The 18505-nt window shown below is 35.5% G+C and overlaps 1 protein-coding gene across 12 annotated transcripts in view; it reads right to left on the bottom strand.

Moving 5' to 3' along the window:
- The window catches only part of LOC110995940 (protein daughterless), a 48823-nt gene that overhangs the window by 3953 nt on the left and 26365 nt on the right, over nt 1–18505 (bottom strand). For 6 of the 12 annotated variants that reach the window (XM_022263372.2, XM_022263378.2, XM_022263375.2 and 3 more), the window contains exons 1-9: nt 16917–17070; nt 7646–8163; nt 3625–3793; nt 2874–3016; nt 2159–2335; nt 1910–2032; nt 1344–1412; nt 832–940; nt 522–596 (exon numbers count right to left, since the gene is read on the bottom strand). In XM_022263372.2, coding sequence (XP_022119064.1) covers nt 522–596; nt 832–940; nt 1344–1412; nt 1910–2032; nt 2159–2335; nt 2874–3016; nt 3625–3793; nt 7646–8062 — 1282 coding nt within the window. In that variant the 5' untranslated portion in view covers nt 8063–8163; nt 16917–17070. Of the gene's footprint in view, nt 1–521; nt 597–831; nt 941–1343; nt 1413–1909; nt 2033–2158; nt 2336–2873; nt 3017–3624; nt 3794–7645; nt 8164–16807; nt 17071–18505 lie in introns of those variants that run through there. The other 6 variants (XM_022263383.2, XM_022263384.2, XM_022263380.2 and 3 more) reach the window with 5 other exon arrangements.

Raw genomic sequence — 18505 nt, 5'->3', positions numbered from 1 at the left:
GAAGAAAATAGAGTCCAGTCTACGCACTGACTGATCGATCGGACAAAATACTTATAAATTATTCTATACTCTAATATTTAATTCCGTAGAAGTCAGAAATTTCATCAAAAGTTCTCTATCGAAAAAGGGACAAATTTGACCCATTTGCGGGCAACAAAATAAAATGCTCCGTACTTTTTATGTTTTACCAACAATATTTCAAATACACTTTAATTACTTATTTGTTTATTTAGCTGGAAGTAGACCTTTTTAAAAATATAAAATGCTATCTTAACTTGTGCGTCTGGACAGTTTGTGATGAATCACTCGCCGTCAAAACGCTTTTAATGAGGAATATCTCAATTAATAAAATGGATAGATTTACCAAAAAAGTTCAGACTCGTATTGAAATTGAAAAAATATACCTGGCCAAAAAGGTTTGTAATCTCTGACATGTCAAAAAATGACAGCTGTCAGAATTCTACGGGATTAAAGATATTTAAACTATATTGGTTTGATGATAAATCACAAAAAGTACTCACTCGTATTGGGCAAGAGATGTCGCTCCATTTTGACGGGCTCCGGCTGAAGATGCGCCAGGCCGCCGAGCCGACTCGCTGCAAAGGGAAGTATCGTCATTACTTTGCGTATTCAGACGACCGATTGGAACAAAGCTAGACTATACCAGATTAAGTCGGTACGAAGCCATAGACAAGTATCACAATTAGAAAGTAGATGAAAATCAAACAGAAACAGTGTTCTCTGGGTATTCCTAAGATTTTAAAAATCCTTTCTCCAGGCCCATAAATAGAATTTGCAAACAGCTCATATAATATTGGTGTAGTGGCTTACCCTGCGGCGGCTGGTGGGAGTGAACATCCTGTGGATACATATCGGGCGCCTCCGCGTGATTCCGTAGCACGTTGATGGCGTCGTCCAATCTCTCTTCCATTCGGGCGCCCTATAACACACGACACGTTAATTCAGATGCCGAAGACATAAATCATGAAACATTTTCTGATTAATTATCCTGATTGTAATTACATAAAAATTTATTGACAAGTAGCGCAAATAACAATGAAGCAACTCCATGCCACAACTAAGGCCATCGCCAGGAACAATCATGCACTGCTTTCGACGTTTTAATCTCACGCGAAACAAACGTTCGGTACATACAAATGTCTTGTCACATAATTAAAATAGCACCGTTTGAACTTAATTACAAACGAATATACGTAGACGTGACTCAATAATTCAATAAGTATCCCTCAGGGTTCACTACGGGGCCAACTTTATTGCTGATATATACGAATGGGCCAAGCTCGCAGAGTGAGTATTTACAGTCGGAGAGATTGAATACATACCCCGACATCGTTGTGCTCGCGGAGGAAGACCATGGCCTCGTCGAGCTGCCTCTGTTCCGCCGGAGCACCCTGTACGTGCCACGCGTTAGCGACCGCTTGGAGCTATGCGCTTTACTATTCAAACTATCTACCGTCCCACGTCTGGCACATTTAGATTTACCTCCATTGTTTTGGTAAAGGTCGCGTTCATTAAGAGAAAATAAAGCAATTTCGAATTCGCCGTAACTACGATACCACTACGTCTATAGTAGAAACTACAGATCGCTAACTAAAAAGTCCACTAGCTCCAAGCTGGATCGTCGTATTAAAACACACAAAAATAAAACATCAAATAAAACTATCTGATACAATCGAATCGAAGAATTCAATTCGATTACAACAAAAAGAATGAAAAATTATATAAATTGAGTAAAAAAAATTAGTTAACATCCATGCACTATCATGCCAAAAGTATACAAATATTTACAATACAATTTGGCAGAAAGATCGGCTTCTTTGATACACTTTGTCATAATCAAGTTTATTGGTATAAATCTTTCTGCCAAACGTTGTTCGGAAGTCCTTACCATAACTGGTGGCGGGAAGACGCCGACGTGGTGTCCGTTGGGGAGCACCGCGTTAGTTAGTGGCGCGTGGGGGGTTGACGCACTGGGTGGTGATGACACTCCTGATGATACCCAGTTTGCTTGCTGAAATACCAACAGTTTTTTTAAAATAAAAGTTTTAGAACATTTCTCTTGAATCACACTTTGATGTTTACGTTTAACCTTTTCTTTTCTACCTCTTGAGATTTACAAGCCAGTTTAATACGATACCTGTCCATTATGATGCGCGTGATGCGGGTGATGCGGCGAGTGTTTGAGTGGCGGGTACAGCCGCGCATGCAGCGGGGGCGGCGAATGTACGGGCGTGGAGGGCGATGACCCGTAAGAAGACAGCGAGCCGGCTTCGCCCGCTCCGCTGACCGCTGCTCCTGCGGCTCCGCCGTACATCTGCACGAATTTCTCTTTAAGTCTTGTATCTTCTAAATCATTATTAGTAATCTCAATATCTACAACATTTTCGTATCACAATGTTCGTTCCCATGCACCTCCGAAACGCCAAATTGACAAATGGTGCCCGAATTATTTTTTAAAAAATATTTTAGTTTTTATTTTTTTTATAATATGATACAATACAAATCTTAATTTTCGCCTACCCTTTACGATCAACCCCTATTTTTACTTTCTCAGTTAAGAGCTTTAAACTTGAACTATGAGGTTTATAATTTATATAGAGAAAAATCACAGAAGAACCTAAAAAGTTTTCATTCCGGAAAACCGAACAGTGTATGGGGTAGCATAGCAAAATGCTCCACGTTGGTATGTACTAAAAAGTGTGCTAGGCATTAAGGAGGACAAGGAAGAGGGCAGCTAGTTTAAGTATAAAATAATGAAAAAAATAAACTAACCTATCCTTGTTAATAAAACGAGATTGTCATGCAGAAAACGATGTTTTCAGCATCTATAACATGAAACAAAAATATCATACCGGCTGCATAGTGGGTTTGGCGACGAGCATTGGATCTGTTGGTGAGTGCACAGGGGCGGCTGCTCTGAATGAAGACATGGGAGGCAGCGGGAGCTCAGCGCCGCCCGCCGCGCTCGGCTCACCTGACGCGCCCGCGCCTATGCCTGGAATCGTACGAAGACACGGTTATGGATAGGTTTATCTGTGAGGAATACTATTTAACATAGATTACGACAAGCTGTGGGGCTATGAGCAGTTAAAAATTAAATTGGCCAATCACAAGCAAGCGAGATTTTATAATGAAATATGAATCTTTAACTGATGCATCATGTTAACTATGATTCATTGAAACCAAATCTCAAGATTCTTCCGGGAGGAAGATAAAAATATCTTTTTAATTTTACTAACACTATGGAAATGTTTCATTTTGTTCCGAATTGTTGTTCTGGGTACCTGATTTGTTGTATAATAAACAATTTTATGAAATTAAATAGACACATTTCTTTATTTTACATTTGGATACATAATATTTATAGACTGTTGATTTCCTAAATAAAAAAATAGAATAAAACAAATTAATACGCTGAATTCTACCTAGAGATCGCCGGCACCAGCAGGCAAACTAGTGTAACTTGGAATCCTTACCAAAATCTAAGCTTTGTTACTACGTATTTCCATATTTGCCCCATCGACGCTACGAATATTGAAATATATGAATAACTCAAATTAAGTTTCTTCGACAATTGACCCTGGAACTGTAATGTATACTCACCAGGTGATGTGGCATAAGGGTCATGATGATACGGTGGCGGGGGTTGGTAGTACCCCGAAGCCCACTCGCCACCATAATAGGGCTCCTGGTAGCCCGCTGCACCCCCGCCTGCGCCTTTTGGAGACGCATACCGGCTGGGGGAGTCGTGACCGAACTCATCACTGCCATACTGAAACACATGATATTCAAGTTAGTTTAAGATCTATCAAGAATCGTTATAGAGCTAATAATAATAATAATATTTCTTTGTAGGTTGGTAACCCAGTCTCTCCGAACGTGGGGGTTACGCATACAGGAGGCAATTTTATTGTTGCAGAGGGCTTTTCGAAACATTTATTAAAGATAATTAAGTTTTGATTATGTTTGCAAATTTACTTAGTTTTAAAACTTATTGTGGTTTCGTTAACAATTTCCTAGGTATTTCTTCCTTAAACATTGGTTTTTAAATTTAACTTTCTAAGTGAACAATTGAATTACTTTAGGAATAACGAATTTTAAAAAAGCTAAGATGGGATATGGCACAAAAAAATTTTGGGAAACACGTAGTTACCGACTAGTATTGAAAAACGAGATCGTGTCAATATAGAATTAATCACTTTTCAATTATTAACTACAGCGTGAAGGAGCTTTCCCTTACCAATATCCAATTAAGTTCACCGTTCATAAATCTATAGCTTACAAGTACGGCGATTCGAGCGGCAGAGCCAAAAACAGCCAGACAATATAGAAATTTCACAATAAATACACTGTTAGTCACTGCTTGAGCAACTTATCTCTAATATTCAACTGATACGCGTAATCTACGCTGCTAAGATATTGTATGAATCAGGTTGGATTTTTATAATCAAAGAACAGACACTGCCCAATGGGACAATCCCATACCACAAAGACGAATAGTTTCGCTTTTAAACCACGAATATTTGTCCTTGATGCTATCGCAAACGCAGATTATCCAGGGTGGAACCAACTCTTGTCTAGATATACCAATGCATTTATTACCTAGTTCTCTAGCTGGCAATATTCAACTAACACAATTCAACCAGAATGCCAATCGTCAAACAATCGAGGATTATAAATCGAATTCGTCACATGTACAAATCAGCGGTACCAGGGATTTGAACCTGTTACCATAAATGTACACTCGCAGCCGTATATGTCGCTATTGTCCAGTGGAAAGCACGCGAGTAATTGCGATCATTGTCTCTGTACACTGCTGGACATATTTTTCATTTATTTAAAACACATCAATAAACTTAAAAATAAGTGATTTTAAGTACAATATGACATGACACTATCTTAGTCTTTGGTGGGCTATGACTGAAAATCACTGGAAGCGTGAATTTATATTAATAAAGATTCCTAGGGTACTGCGTTAGCGAAATATGTGAAAGAAGTCGATCTTTCTGTCAAATATATTGTAAATATTTGTATACCTTTTTCTGCACTGTGCATATGTGTTAACTAATGAAGCAGTGTTGACCTAGTAACATCAGCGTGCGACTCATCCTTGAGGTCGTTGGTTCTATGCCCGGCTGTACAGCAATTTTCTACGTAGGTAAGTGCGAATTTACCATTCGCTCGGACGTGTTTAAAAAGCTGATCCTACTTGTGTATTACATTAACAGTAACATTGCCCTCCAATGTACAATAATGACAAACTTAAGTTGATTTAATGAGTCGTGTCTTATAAAATGCACAGCCGTGTACGCACAGACATTGTTCGCTACATTAGGCACTGAGCAAACAACTCGGCCGTTACAACTTACAACGAGGAAATTGACTAATTGAAATTATTGCATTGCTCTTACAGACTAGTTGTAGAACACGGTTTCGCTTGGATCAATGGGCTGGACTGATCCATTAAAAAAACTATTATTAAGTACCAATCTGATACTTTATGATTAAACAAAAAATACTAGTAAAATCGAAACTAGAAGTGTAATTTTTTGTAACATTTAAGTTCTCTATAAGTTATGTATTTTAGAATTATATATATGATAACTTTCATACATAAAGAAACATTTCAGGGTCACAATATTATTTACTTCCACCCATTTTATGACTAAATATAATCTCTGATCTGTTAGCCCAATATAGCTTAGCCTTTCAGATATACACTAATTAAAATCCTTTTTTAGATTTTAGACGCTGTCGCATTTAACTATCTTTGACATAGAGGACTCGTCGAGAGTAAATATGTACTATATTCTAAAGGTGAAAGTAACAAGATTGAGGATAAACGAAGAAGTAACAGAGGCGATGGCACGCATTGTTATATCTGGATAACTGACTCACCAAATATTTATAGACATCGGCAATCATATTTAAGAGTTACCTTCGCCAGCCGCGGCTTCCCACTTTCATACACCTATCACATTTAGAACAAATTTAATAAGGAAAATGATGAAAACAATGTTGACCAAAAATTTCAGTCTTAATTTGCTACCAAGGTTTTTGTTGAATAAGCTGCTTTCGTTAACCAAATCATGAGGACATTACAAACCCAATAGTAAGCATCTATCCTGTGACGTCACCGCTAACGTGCGCCCCAATTCCTGGTGTGCGACATATACATGGCTTTTTGAATATAAATACCAAAATAACTTAGACCGTTGAAATATATATGTTTAATTATAATTAAAGGTAAAACAGGAAACACATAACATGTCGATGAAGTCATTATACTATCTTTTAAATTATTATCATTGCAATCAATATTATATATCGCAGATAACATACAATATAATAGCAATTACTTTAAAACTTATGTCTCACATAGTCTATTATTCAAAACTTCTGCGGCCTTTATATCATATTATATATCAAACAGAAATGTTACGCGGCAGACCCGGAACGCGTTATAAGAAATCGCGTAAAACCGTTTATTTCAACAATTCCAAAACTAGAAACATGAATTTTATGAAGAAATGACAGTTTAATTGCATTAAACGCAACAGAAGGTGTAAAGGTACGCAAAACTAATTATGGACCGTATAATCTTGAGATATCATCACGTTATATGGGGGCGGAAATTGCGTTATACCAAATCGCGTTATAGGGGTTACTATATTATACTCAGGGCGAATAAAATTCAAAGCTAGTTGAAAATATATAAAAAGCCACACTTAGCGAGATGAAACTAGATACGATTTCGCGAAAGACGCGCTAATGGAGCAAGAAATACAATCGCTTCACAATCGACATATACTATGATTAGATAGATTTGTAATCCTGCCTTACCTAATCTATCGCACCGCAGGTGTGATTAAAAACATTACATTATCAGTGGAAAGTGAATCACTTGATAGTTATAATTTGACTTACTCTTACATATCAATTATTTTTTAAGCTATTGCATAGATTTTATCGCAGGTATTGAGCGCGGCGACCGAATCAAGAAGTTCCGTAACGAAAATAACCTAACACACTATGACGTAAAGTTGCGCCCAATATGCATTAGAGCAGGACAGAACGCATACTGCGCGTCACATGTCTCTGACGAGATCGGTAACGTTAACTTAACGTAAGCGCGGCCAGTACGCGTTAGACACGAGACAGACTATATAGGCTTGTTAGTCTGAGTCTAGTAAATGGAATTAATGTCAAATAAAAAAATACTGCATAAATAAAAAATAAAGAAACAATTATATTTGCATAGGTTGATAAAAAATGCTATACTTTATTGCGGCAGTCCCCGAGTGCCACATGTTTCTTTTTTGATAGATTGTAACATATACTGTAGAAAATGCATTATATATGACGTGGTATACCAAATAAATAAATTAAACAATTAAAGCCGAATAAAAATGCTATGATCTAAACTCGCGTTACGTATTCGCGTTTATTTCCGTAGTGTTTACGTTGTTATTATAATTAGCGGGACTAGTTTAGTTGCTCGTGGGCGGGGACATTTACTCGCTACGACATAGTAATATTATGACGGGTTACATATTAACACAGATCTGTTTCAAAGTATATATTGTTGAGATCTAGGATACACGAATGTTCGCGTACAACTTACCCCACTCTCCTGACTGGTCACCGTCGGTATCCCGTGCTCCTCATTATACCTCCGTCTCGCTCGCACTCTGAGCAGCGCAGACGCATCCGGCTGACCAAACTGAAAAACCTGTTCATCCTTCAGCAACTTTTCACTGAAGTTCATGTCTTGAAAATCCGTGCTTATGAACTCTCTGCTGCCGTCGAGGATTTCGGAGGACACGCGGAGGGTATCTGCCGAGAAGCGTATGCTGTCTACGGGCCTCAGGACTGGTGGCCTCGGCTCCGTGATCCTGTCGTCTCGATAGTTTTCGCATATTTGGTTGAATGTGTTGAAGTACTCCGTGGCCAGGTCTGTCTTTGGCTGGTACGGCTGGTCCGAGTGTGGCGGCGGGTCCGCCGGGAGGAAACTGGAATCCATGTCATTCCGCAGGGCCATCGTCTTTGTGTTTGCACTTTGACATTATTGACAGTTCGTTAGCACATATTAAGGCACTTATTGTTCACAATCACGTTTTTTACACTTGTATAAATTTAAAACTGTAAGGATAGGTTTAGTTTGAACGGCTTTTCTTCGTGAGTGTTACGAATTTTTGGTGACACTAATTAGTTTACTTATTCAAAGATAATATATTTTTTTATTATTATTTTGAACCTGTATATACATTACATAAAAGCACAAAAGAGTACTTGAACGTAATCTACGAACAAAATATCCAAGCGTTTTTCTCTAACCTATTGACAAGTGAGGATATTTTTTATTACATTTTTTATCACGAAGGGGTTAAACTGACGGGGGTTGTGAGAGGAAGTAATTTTACATAATCAATAGCCCATCTTTCATCCCTTTAATAACAGGGTTATTTAGAAACATTTTTTAATTAAAATAAGTTTTATGCGTTATCAAAGACTAAAAATTTAAGATATGTAGGTCGGTCAGTCAATTTTGAATCTTCAACTTATTTTTTCATAGAATAGCATTGCAAATTTGGTGAGAGAAATAATAATAGTCAAGCTCGGCAAAGACTTTTAACTAAAGGGCGAATCGATTCCACGCTACAGTGACTTAGTGCAGGTACGCATTTACACCTTGCATCCTTCGGGACCCTTTCCAAATGAAATTTTACCGCCCTGGGAATCGAACTCGCGACAAAGAGAAAGCAGGTAGTTGCTTTCTTTGTACTTAAATTTTTTATAATGTGATCTAACAGCTGATTTTGTAATTGTAAATATCTGTTTATTGTCTATTGCCGGAAGCAAAAATGGATGGACCACACCAATGTTAATTTTATGATAAGGTTGCCCGAGAGTTTTGAGCGCATCATTCCAGACGGAAAATATACGAATCCAAAAAATATGTAAGTCGACAAAAATCATAGATCAGTCAGATACCAAAAATTTTACTGGAAATGTGGGCGGGAGAGGGGGCTTACCTCAAGACGGGCATGGAAAGAACGAGTAACATCTTGGAGAGAAACAAAAGGTATACGCAAAAGACGACTCCAAATGCAATGGCAGGACGACCTTTCCAAAACTGCTGGCCCATACTGGCTCCAGGGGGCTTACGTATGGCCTACGCATGTGTAGGGAGGTCCTACTTAAATAGATATTTGTTTTTTAGGAATCATATTATTATTGTTATACACTTTTAGGCTTTTATTATTAATTCATCTCAAGAAGGCCTTTTTTTAAAAGTACATGTGTTTACTAAGCTGAAGCCTTTGTAGTCAGCTTAGGTCTTCTTTATCAATAATAAAGACATCTGGCCAGCGAAGGGCGCTTGAAAGTAAGCGCAGCACCCATTTAAGAAATCCAACAGATAATTACAGACTTAATTGCGAGTTAGGTATTGATTTGCATCTCAAGTCTTTTACGAATCAAAGAATTCAACAAAAAATCGATTAAACACGAGTAATTTCAGCAACCAATTACATATGCAAAATCGTATAATAATTACATTTTAATTGATTATAAAATGTTGATAGCCTTTTGCTGCCTTTACGGTAAAATTGCTCTCTTTATACGAACTTATGTAATTAGACAATTTTGAAATTATATATGTACTAAAGTAACAAATCGGAAATATATTCCAAATACGTCCTATAACACACGGTTGATTGGTTCCAAGTTCTAGGAGTATTCTCATACCCTATACAACACGTTATTAAGGGGATTTAAATCGAATATTAAGAAAAAAGTATGTTATGAAAGAAATATGTGCGTACATTACAAGTGTCAGAAATATAACGCGTTCAATCCCCGCTTTATATGGGGAATTACGCGTGTTATACGAGGGACAGCAATTGCATAATATGAAAATGTGTTTTCGCTACCGTGTTATAGGGGGGTGCAGTTGCATTTCGATATCCCCAAGGCTCTTTACCCTATAAACAGACACAATAGCAACGCCAAATATAAAAATTACTAAAAATACTAATCGGTCATCAGCTCCACGTTCTTCAGGAAGGTTGATGTGGACGTATTATCATAACATTAGTGATGCAAAGAGGTTATTTAAAACAATGCCAAATTCAACCGTTATTAATATGTTGTATAATTTGCATTCTCTTGCAACCGTGGTAGGTGGTATGTATAGGGTTACCGACGCCGGTGGTCCGATGCGCTTGCACAGCAAAAAAGGGTTCATCGAGCTACATAAGGGCATTTACAACGATTCGACCGAGAAACGAAGAAGGATGCGTCACTTCGAACTATGTCATGTGGTAATTTTTCAATTGTTTATTAGGATTAATCTGATATATAAAATTCTCGTGTCGCGGTGTTTGTGGTTAAAGTCCTCCGAAACGACTTTCCCGATTCTCATGAAATTTTGTGTGCATATTGGGTAGGTCTGAGAATCGGACAACATCTATTTTTCATCCCCCTAAATGTTAAGGGTAATCCACCCCTAAATTTTTTTTTTCAATTTTAGATATAAAAAAAATTTATTTTTTTATGATACAGTATTAGTACATACATATAACCCTGAATTTTCAACCCTTTACAGTCAACCCCTTTTTTTATTATGAATGATATACATGGCAAAACGACGTTTGCTAGGTCAGCTAGTTGAATTATAAATAGCTTGCAAAACTTTCGGCACGCTTATTAGTGTACAAGATTAGAATTAAAAAGTTAATGTGACAAACACTTATATGTGCGTTACTTAAACTTAACATACACGAAGAGATTATAAAACTAAAGAAAAATCGATTTCAAAGCGTGAGACCAACTATGGACATCCAGATTTAGCTCGTTTATCAGAATGCTCAAACTAGATATCGGTCACTTTTGGCCAAAACTCGTTCTTTTGAAAGGAGGGACAAATTGGATGATCGTATGTCTGCGGTACCTAGAGGGTACACGAAATTTTAAATATCTTTAAATAGTGTTTTATACAAACGATATATCAATAAATTTTCTACGATGACAACATCTTTAGCACTAGCCTGGTTTGTATGCTGGCAACTATTTTTTTAAGGTATTGAAAAACAAATAAAGAAATCAATGAATATAGTTTGTCTATGATTAAGACTTGCTTCAATAAATAAATATGTTAATGGCTTCATAACAGTGCTAGTTATTATATGTTGACCGGATAATAAGAAATCGCATGAACATCCAAATAAATTAATTTAAATGATAAAAGATCTGTAAGCTGTAGAAGCAATCACATCTTTACTTTCTTTAGTGGTATCATAAAAATACATAACATCGATCGCGATCGGCCCAAATGGCATGAAGGTTTCGAGAAAATAAAAATAAATATAAACTAAAAATCCGGGTCAGAATCGTAAAGGTGCACGCGACGGGATTCGAACCGGTTGTGGACAGCTGGCGGGCAGGTGCCGCACCACTGATGCAATATGTATATTCGTGTATTAGTATGTATATAATGTATGAGTTGAGGCTAAAATTGTGTATTTTTAACATAATTCAGAGTCAAAGATATAATAATAATTAAGTTAAAACCATATGATTTAGACTAATAGAAAATACACTAAATAATAAATTATACGGTTTAGTTTAGATTTTTGGGAGGCTGTTTCTTCAAGAGGTATTTGTCACGAAATGGGCTCAGGCAATACCTAAATGAACTTTGACATTGGCACTAAAAGAGCTTTTGCTTAGCTTTTCCTAACTTAAAATAATATTTATTATAGGTCTAAGAACCTCTATCGATCTACTTTTTGGTACATAGTTGTATAAATTATAGAAAATTCATATGGCGAACAGTTTTAATTGTTTATTGCACAAATTGAAAACCAATACAGAGAAAGCTTAAATGTTAAAAAGTATGTTAACGTTTCTGGCTAATATAAATATACTAAGTTACAGCTTATGGCCGCCATGTACTTTAAAACATACATATATATTTAACCTTTCGTTTTTATATAAGGTTCTGACAGGTCAATCGCGTGACCAGATGAGCTACCGAGGCGGTTGACTTCATTTAGGATGTGAACAAATTAATCAAAAGACAATTATCGATAAAGCAGTTCAGCTGATCGGAAGTATTTGCCGGGAGTCGAGCCTTGACCACACCTATGTCACACCTGTCAGCTGTGACGTACAAACATACATGTGATACATTTCCGTATCACCTGGGAACTATAGTTTATTGTACCTGTTCATTTACCCATCTGAGATATAAAATTAAGTTAATTAAACTCTTCCGAAATGGCCCGACCTATTTTCGCGGATTTTGTGTGCAAATCGGTTAGATCTGCGGATCGGACTATCTATCTATCATCTATTTTTCATCCCCATAAATTTTTACTTTAATTTTTTAGACATTTATTTTTGTTAGGATACAGTAACAAAATACATACAACGCTTAGTTATCAACCCTTTACGATCAGAATCTATTTTATGTTTGTTTATTAAAAATATCATGTTAAAGAAAAATTCACAGAAAAACCTGAGTTTTCTTTAACCTTACCCCTTCTAAATTTCTTATAACATACATATAATATGAATTCTTCAATTATGATTTTAGAACTAATTTATAAGAAAATGGTTAACGAAACTGAAATTAAAATTAAATAAATTTTCAAATAGCCCACCCTAACCAAATTGCCCCCTCTGGCCGTGGCCCCACAGCCAAAAGCTGTTTTAGAGTAATATAGGACAATTAACTAAATACATTTAGGATCCATTTTTAACGCGTTTCGTGTGATTGTGATTATCTGACTCCCAACTGATTACTTTGCGAAGTAACAATGTCTTTCTAATTAAAGATAACTATTAATTTGATAATTTTAGCGATTAAATTCCCACTAAATAGATAGTATGTCTCAAGGTTAAAGGAAAAAAGTGTATTTAATTATTCAGCGACAGAGGTAAAACATTGGAAACGTAACTTATGGTCGCGTAGTTATTACGATATAGCGTAACGTATATTGCGATATAAAACTATCAGTCAGAATTCGGACTATTCTTTATGTTTATTTTTATTTATTGGCAATTTATTATTAACAATTCATTAGCGAATGAGACATCTATGAGTTTCAATACGAAAAAGTTTTGCAAGAACCCGTAAAATTGTTATTACATATATTTAAATTAAAAGAGCTCTTTTGTTTATTGAAAAACTATAGATTTTGTTAAAATGAATTGATTTTTTATAATGAAACTAATAGATACTTGCTTCAATTAATTGTTCTAGCTTCATCTAGACCCAGGGTTTCATTACCAGCTTCCTCGGTTAGCGCAACTCGTGTGAAACACCTCTATGTGGTCGCGTAGACAGCGCGCCGCCATGATGCGTTTATTCTATATTCTATGGAGCTCGCATTCCTGCATAGTAATGTCTACTTACATACGCTGACTGCACTAAACTTTCCTACACTACTTGCTTCTTAGAAATTGTCCTGATAATGCAAAATACTTCACTCATTGGTTGATCAAACCGTTCCAAGAGATAATGACAAACTAGATCAGTAACACATTACAATTAGACATTTGATTCAAGTTTAACCATTGTTAGGTTCTAGGTTTATATACTGGCAACACACAATAAATATGCTTGAATACATATTTATACTAAAAAAATAATTAAGAGAAGTACAATCTCATTTTGGTTCTGAATAAAGAACTTTTCCTTGTTTCCCCTCGTACCGTATCGGAAATAATGTTCAAAGCGTGTAAATTGTTAGATGTATTACATATGTGTAGCACATTATGCAGGAATGTATTGTGGGATGAATCATTTATTACATACCTACTTTACTGAGAATAACTATCTCATGTATGTATGTGGGTACCTATTCCGATTAAACAAGGTCTTTACAAAGTTCTCATCGCAAAAGGAATCGATGTTTAATTTATTGGTGCTTTATATAGATTTTTTTATGTAATACTAAATACACTACAGAAAATCTGTGAACGTTGTATATAAAAATGTGGGTTATCCATAAGAGATACACCGACCATAACAGATACAGACATATACCATCACGGACTTTTCTGTAGACCTTTTCAATGTGTACAATACTTAGTACATTATTTTGATAAAACTCGTAGGGTTCAGCCTGCGTTTGCAATGTAATTGGAAAAAATGTTATTATTTACGACATCACATTAGAAACCTCAAAAATAAAAGTACTTCTCCACTATTTAATGGATGTTATTATAGATATAAACCTTCCTCTTGATTCACTCTATCTATTAAAAAACCCCCATCAAAATCCGTTGCGTAGTTTCAAAGATTTAAGTATACATAGGGACATAGGGACATAGGGACAGAGATAGGGACTTTGTTTTATACTATGTAGTGACGAGGCAAAATGGCCGGAGGCTCACTTGATGTTAAGTGACACCGCCGCCCGAGGACACTCAATGCCAGAGGGTTCGCGGGTGCGTTGTCGGCCTTTTAAGAATCTCTATTTTTGAAGGATCCGAACTCAAATTGGTATTAATATTACTGTTATTTACTTATCGTTAAATGCTCCTGTTATCAAAATTCCTCGGATTTTCAGAGAAATTGTGATGAAACATGACTCGTTAGACATTTTCAGCAACTCCTTCGAGACATTTCGCCGATTTAAATATTTGCTATTATTTTTATTATTTCATTATTCCTACATAACTATGTATTAACAGTGTATATACGAGGAAGAGACTTGTTTAATACAAATAATCCCCTCGTAACTCCTATGAAACTGCTTGACCGATTCTCATGAAACTTTGTGTGCATATTGGGTATGTCTGAGAATCGGACAACATCTATTTTTCATCCCCCTAAATGATAAAGGTCCACGTCCGCCCCTAATTTTTTTTTTAATTTTTAGATATTTTTTTTTATGATACAGCAATAAAAATACATATAACCCCTAATTTTCCCACCCTCTATAAATCATATACATGGCAAAACGACGTTTGCCAGGTCAGCTAGTATATTGAAAAGTCTCCGATTGTCCTCCTTGTAATGAGTGATGCAAAAATAAAAAAAGTCATTTGGTCAGACGGAGATGATGCTTTAGCAATGTGAACCTAGCGTGTGAAATATTGATAGGTCGGATCACGCAACTCCAATCACAGTGAAGACAGCGGGGACGGATGTTCGTGTCATGTTACAGAAGTCAAACTCGACACCTCTACCCCGGGGCACTTTGTGTAATGCCATCCGGTGATAATGGTGGATTACTTTCCCCTACAATCGTTAGACTGTACATTGTAAGAAAAGAACTATCAGCAGTAGAAGTAGCAGTGTGAATTCAACTTCTGCACTTAGACATTTGGTCCGTTGTCCGTAAAGAGATCAACTATCAGAAAAATACAGTTTTCATGTTATTGTTGGTTATAATAACGGTTGCAGCTTACAGAAGCATTTTGTAGCACGTGTAACAAAAAGGTGGATTCGTAATTAAAAATGTACAATAAAGAAACATCTAACAATGTAAACCCTTTAATAGTTCTACACAATATGCGTAAATACTACTAATAATTTCACGTTTAGGATTCACTAAGGACCGCAACCTATCATTAGACATTTATATCTGAAACGCGAATAAAAAGCCGCTTCCTCAAAATGTCCGAGCCACAATTACAGAAAGCTAGAAGCAATTATCGCGTCCCAGTTGACTACTAATCGATTTTTATTCGCAACCCAATAAAATATTCAAAGGAATAGCTTCACTGACGTGTTGCTGCGATATAGGAGTTAAAGAAGTGGGGCTGAGTCTATCAAAGTTTGCAGACAAACGTTACTATTTATTAAATTAATTATACTATGGATAATAATTTAGGAACAGATTATAGGCTTGTTAGGCTGGTCACACTTTGAAGTTTAGTTCCATACAAAATTACTAACTGACGCCCGCTAATGTCTCTTTATTAAAAAATAATAAAAAGGATTGATCAAAACTTAATATTGACTTTGATTAAAATCTTTTGTAGTTAGTCTTCAGCTAAGACACTACAAAAGTACTAGTACAGCGTGCATTTAGTACTACTGATCGTAATATACAAATTGTCACTGAATTCGAAACAATAACTGTAGCAAGCTTTACAGGAAGCTGGGTGCATGGTCTTAAATGTCATTGCTGTGACAATATGGCGTATCTCTTATGAAACTAGATAACTACAATTGTGATTGTTACATAAATCTTGATAGTACAAGTTGTTGTAATAAAATTAAATCAAAACAATCTTATTACAATACCCTTGTTTTGTTTAACTTTCTTACAATATCTCAGCTTCCGTGGGTAAATTATGAAAATTCAATGATAAATCGTGTACCGTGAATAAAACGAGTAGGTAATTAACTATAAAAAAAATAATCCAGAAATCTAGGTTTATTTAGAACAGACATTTCAGTATCTTAATTTCATTTATATTTTCATTTTTATATTTAAACTTTTCTTTTGTAAGAGTAATTACGAATATAGTAGCTAAGTAATTATAAAAGTTCCGGATTAAAGACGCAAAGTTATGATGAATGGCTTAAAATGTGCACTAAACGTCCTACTAAATTGTTATTCACAGTTATTGCTTTTCTTCCAGCCCTCAAAATATTTATAAAACTCTATTTCTAGTATGTTTATTTAATATGTAATATTTTCTTAGTATTCACAATAATATTTTTATTTATTATGAAAGTTGCTTATAGAACATGGATAAATAAAAAAAAACGTTTGAAAATGTTTCCAAAGATTATCTCTACGTCAAATCCAACACTCACCAAGAAACCCGTAAAAACAATAAAATACAGACGTCTAATAATCCATAGAGCAATTACTACATATCCTGGTATTCACTTCTACGAAACTCGAGACACCACATTATCTTACCATAGAGTATAAACTTAACATAAACACACCCTAGTTCACGCTCACTACACAATTTGTAGAAAAAAACTTTTCAATGCGATTGGCGCGAAACCCACGCGCGCTTTCACGACTGCTGTCAAAGCGAGCCCATGGCCGACTGCCGCTCACTTCGCCGTCGGGTGACCAGGCGCGCGATAAAATTACCAACTTGAATAATTTTTCACATTAATTTACTCTAATTTATAATATAATAGCATGGTTATATGATAACTATAGATCGAACGTTTTTTTTTATTTTTTACTCTTTTTTTAGTCCAAACGCCAATAATAAAGCATGTTTTGGCCTGTAACAAAACTATGGAATGACAAGGCAAATACATGAAAATAATAATAATAGATAGAGATTTAAGTTAAAATACTTAACATAATTTTCATGAGTAGGAGAATATAACCTATATTATTTGCATATTAAATAAATAAAGAAACCCTATAATTCCCGAAAGAGCGCGTTTGTTTTAAAATAACATATATTTGCAAACAAGCAATTACCTAATGCAATTCCTGTACTATTTATGTAAGAGGTAGAGGTAAATACAGAAAAATACATTTTCTCCGTTTAACCGGGAGCAAAAGCTCTCTACGATCAGGCAACCCCAAAAACCGCGCGCCGTTGCCGCACTTACGCACAACGTAACAATAATGAGGTTAAAGTTTCAAACACAACTTTTTTATTTTCAGCGGAGCTTCGCGATCTATGGATCTGTTATAATAAACATTGAAGTGCATTTAATTATAATTATTAAACTTGAGTCACTTTTGGTTACATTAAAAAAGGTAATTATGGTTTGTTTGATAAATGTTATATTTATTTTGTAAACTCTATTTTTTGGATTATCTTTTTCAAAGTTTAACCTGCGATAGGAAGTATTAAATTTATTACTATTAACGTACGTTAACTTCAATACTTAAATTGCCAAATACCGAAAAGCAGCTGTACTAGATTTTTAGAAAAAACAAATACTCCTATTTACCTACCTAATAAGTGTAGTGGTTGCCTGAAAGAAATCGCTCGAAAGCGATAAGGCCGCCCTGTTGCCCAGTCGCCGAGTTGCCATTTAATGTTCTGGATTATGGTTAATCTGATGACCGTTGATGAGAAATAGCGAATATAGGAATAATATAATTTTTATGTTCAATTTTTATATTGTATTGTAACGAAGTTTTAATAAATAAATAAAAATTCGTATCATACAATTAATAAATTAATAGTGGAATAATTGACGAACTGACGTGACGATAACAGTTGAGCTAATCTGTCAATAACAATAATATCGCGGGAGGGACTTTGTAAAACCACGTAAATTTATTGCAAAATATATAATCACTATTAATTAACGTATTTTAATAACGCTTGATATAACTTAATAAGAATTTAACTGGGTTTGTTGGCAACATGGCTTCATTTAGATATTTTTGATTTAGGATTATAAAAAAATATATCAACGCAGGCTTGCTTTGATCCCAGCTAACTAATAGTTCGTTATATCTTTAAACTAAGAACTGATAATCTCTGCCCCAGTTAAACAACTTTTATGACAAATCAAACTACA

The sequence above is a fragment of the Pieris rapae genome, chromosome 15, assembly GCF_905147795.1.
Source record: "Pieris rapae chromosome 15, ilPieRapa1.1, whole genome shotgun sequence".
Classification (NCBI taxonomy): Eukaryota; Metazoa; Arthropoda; class Insecta; order Lepidoptera; family Pieridae; genus Pieris; species Pieris rapae.
This window is presented reverse-complemented; position numbering and strand designations above follow the sequence as displayed.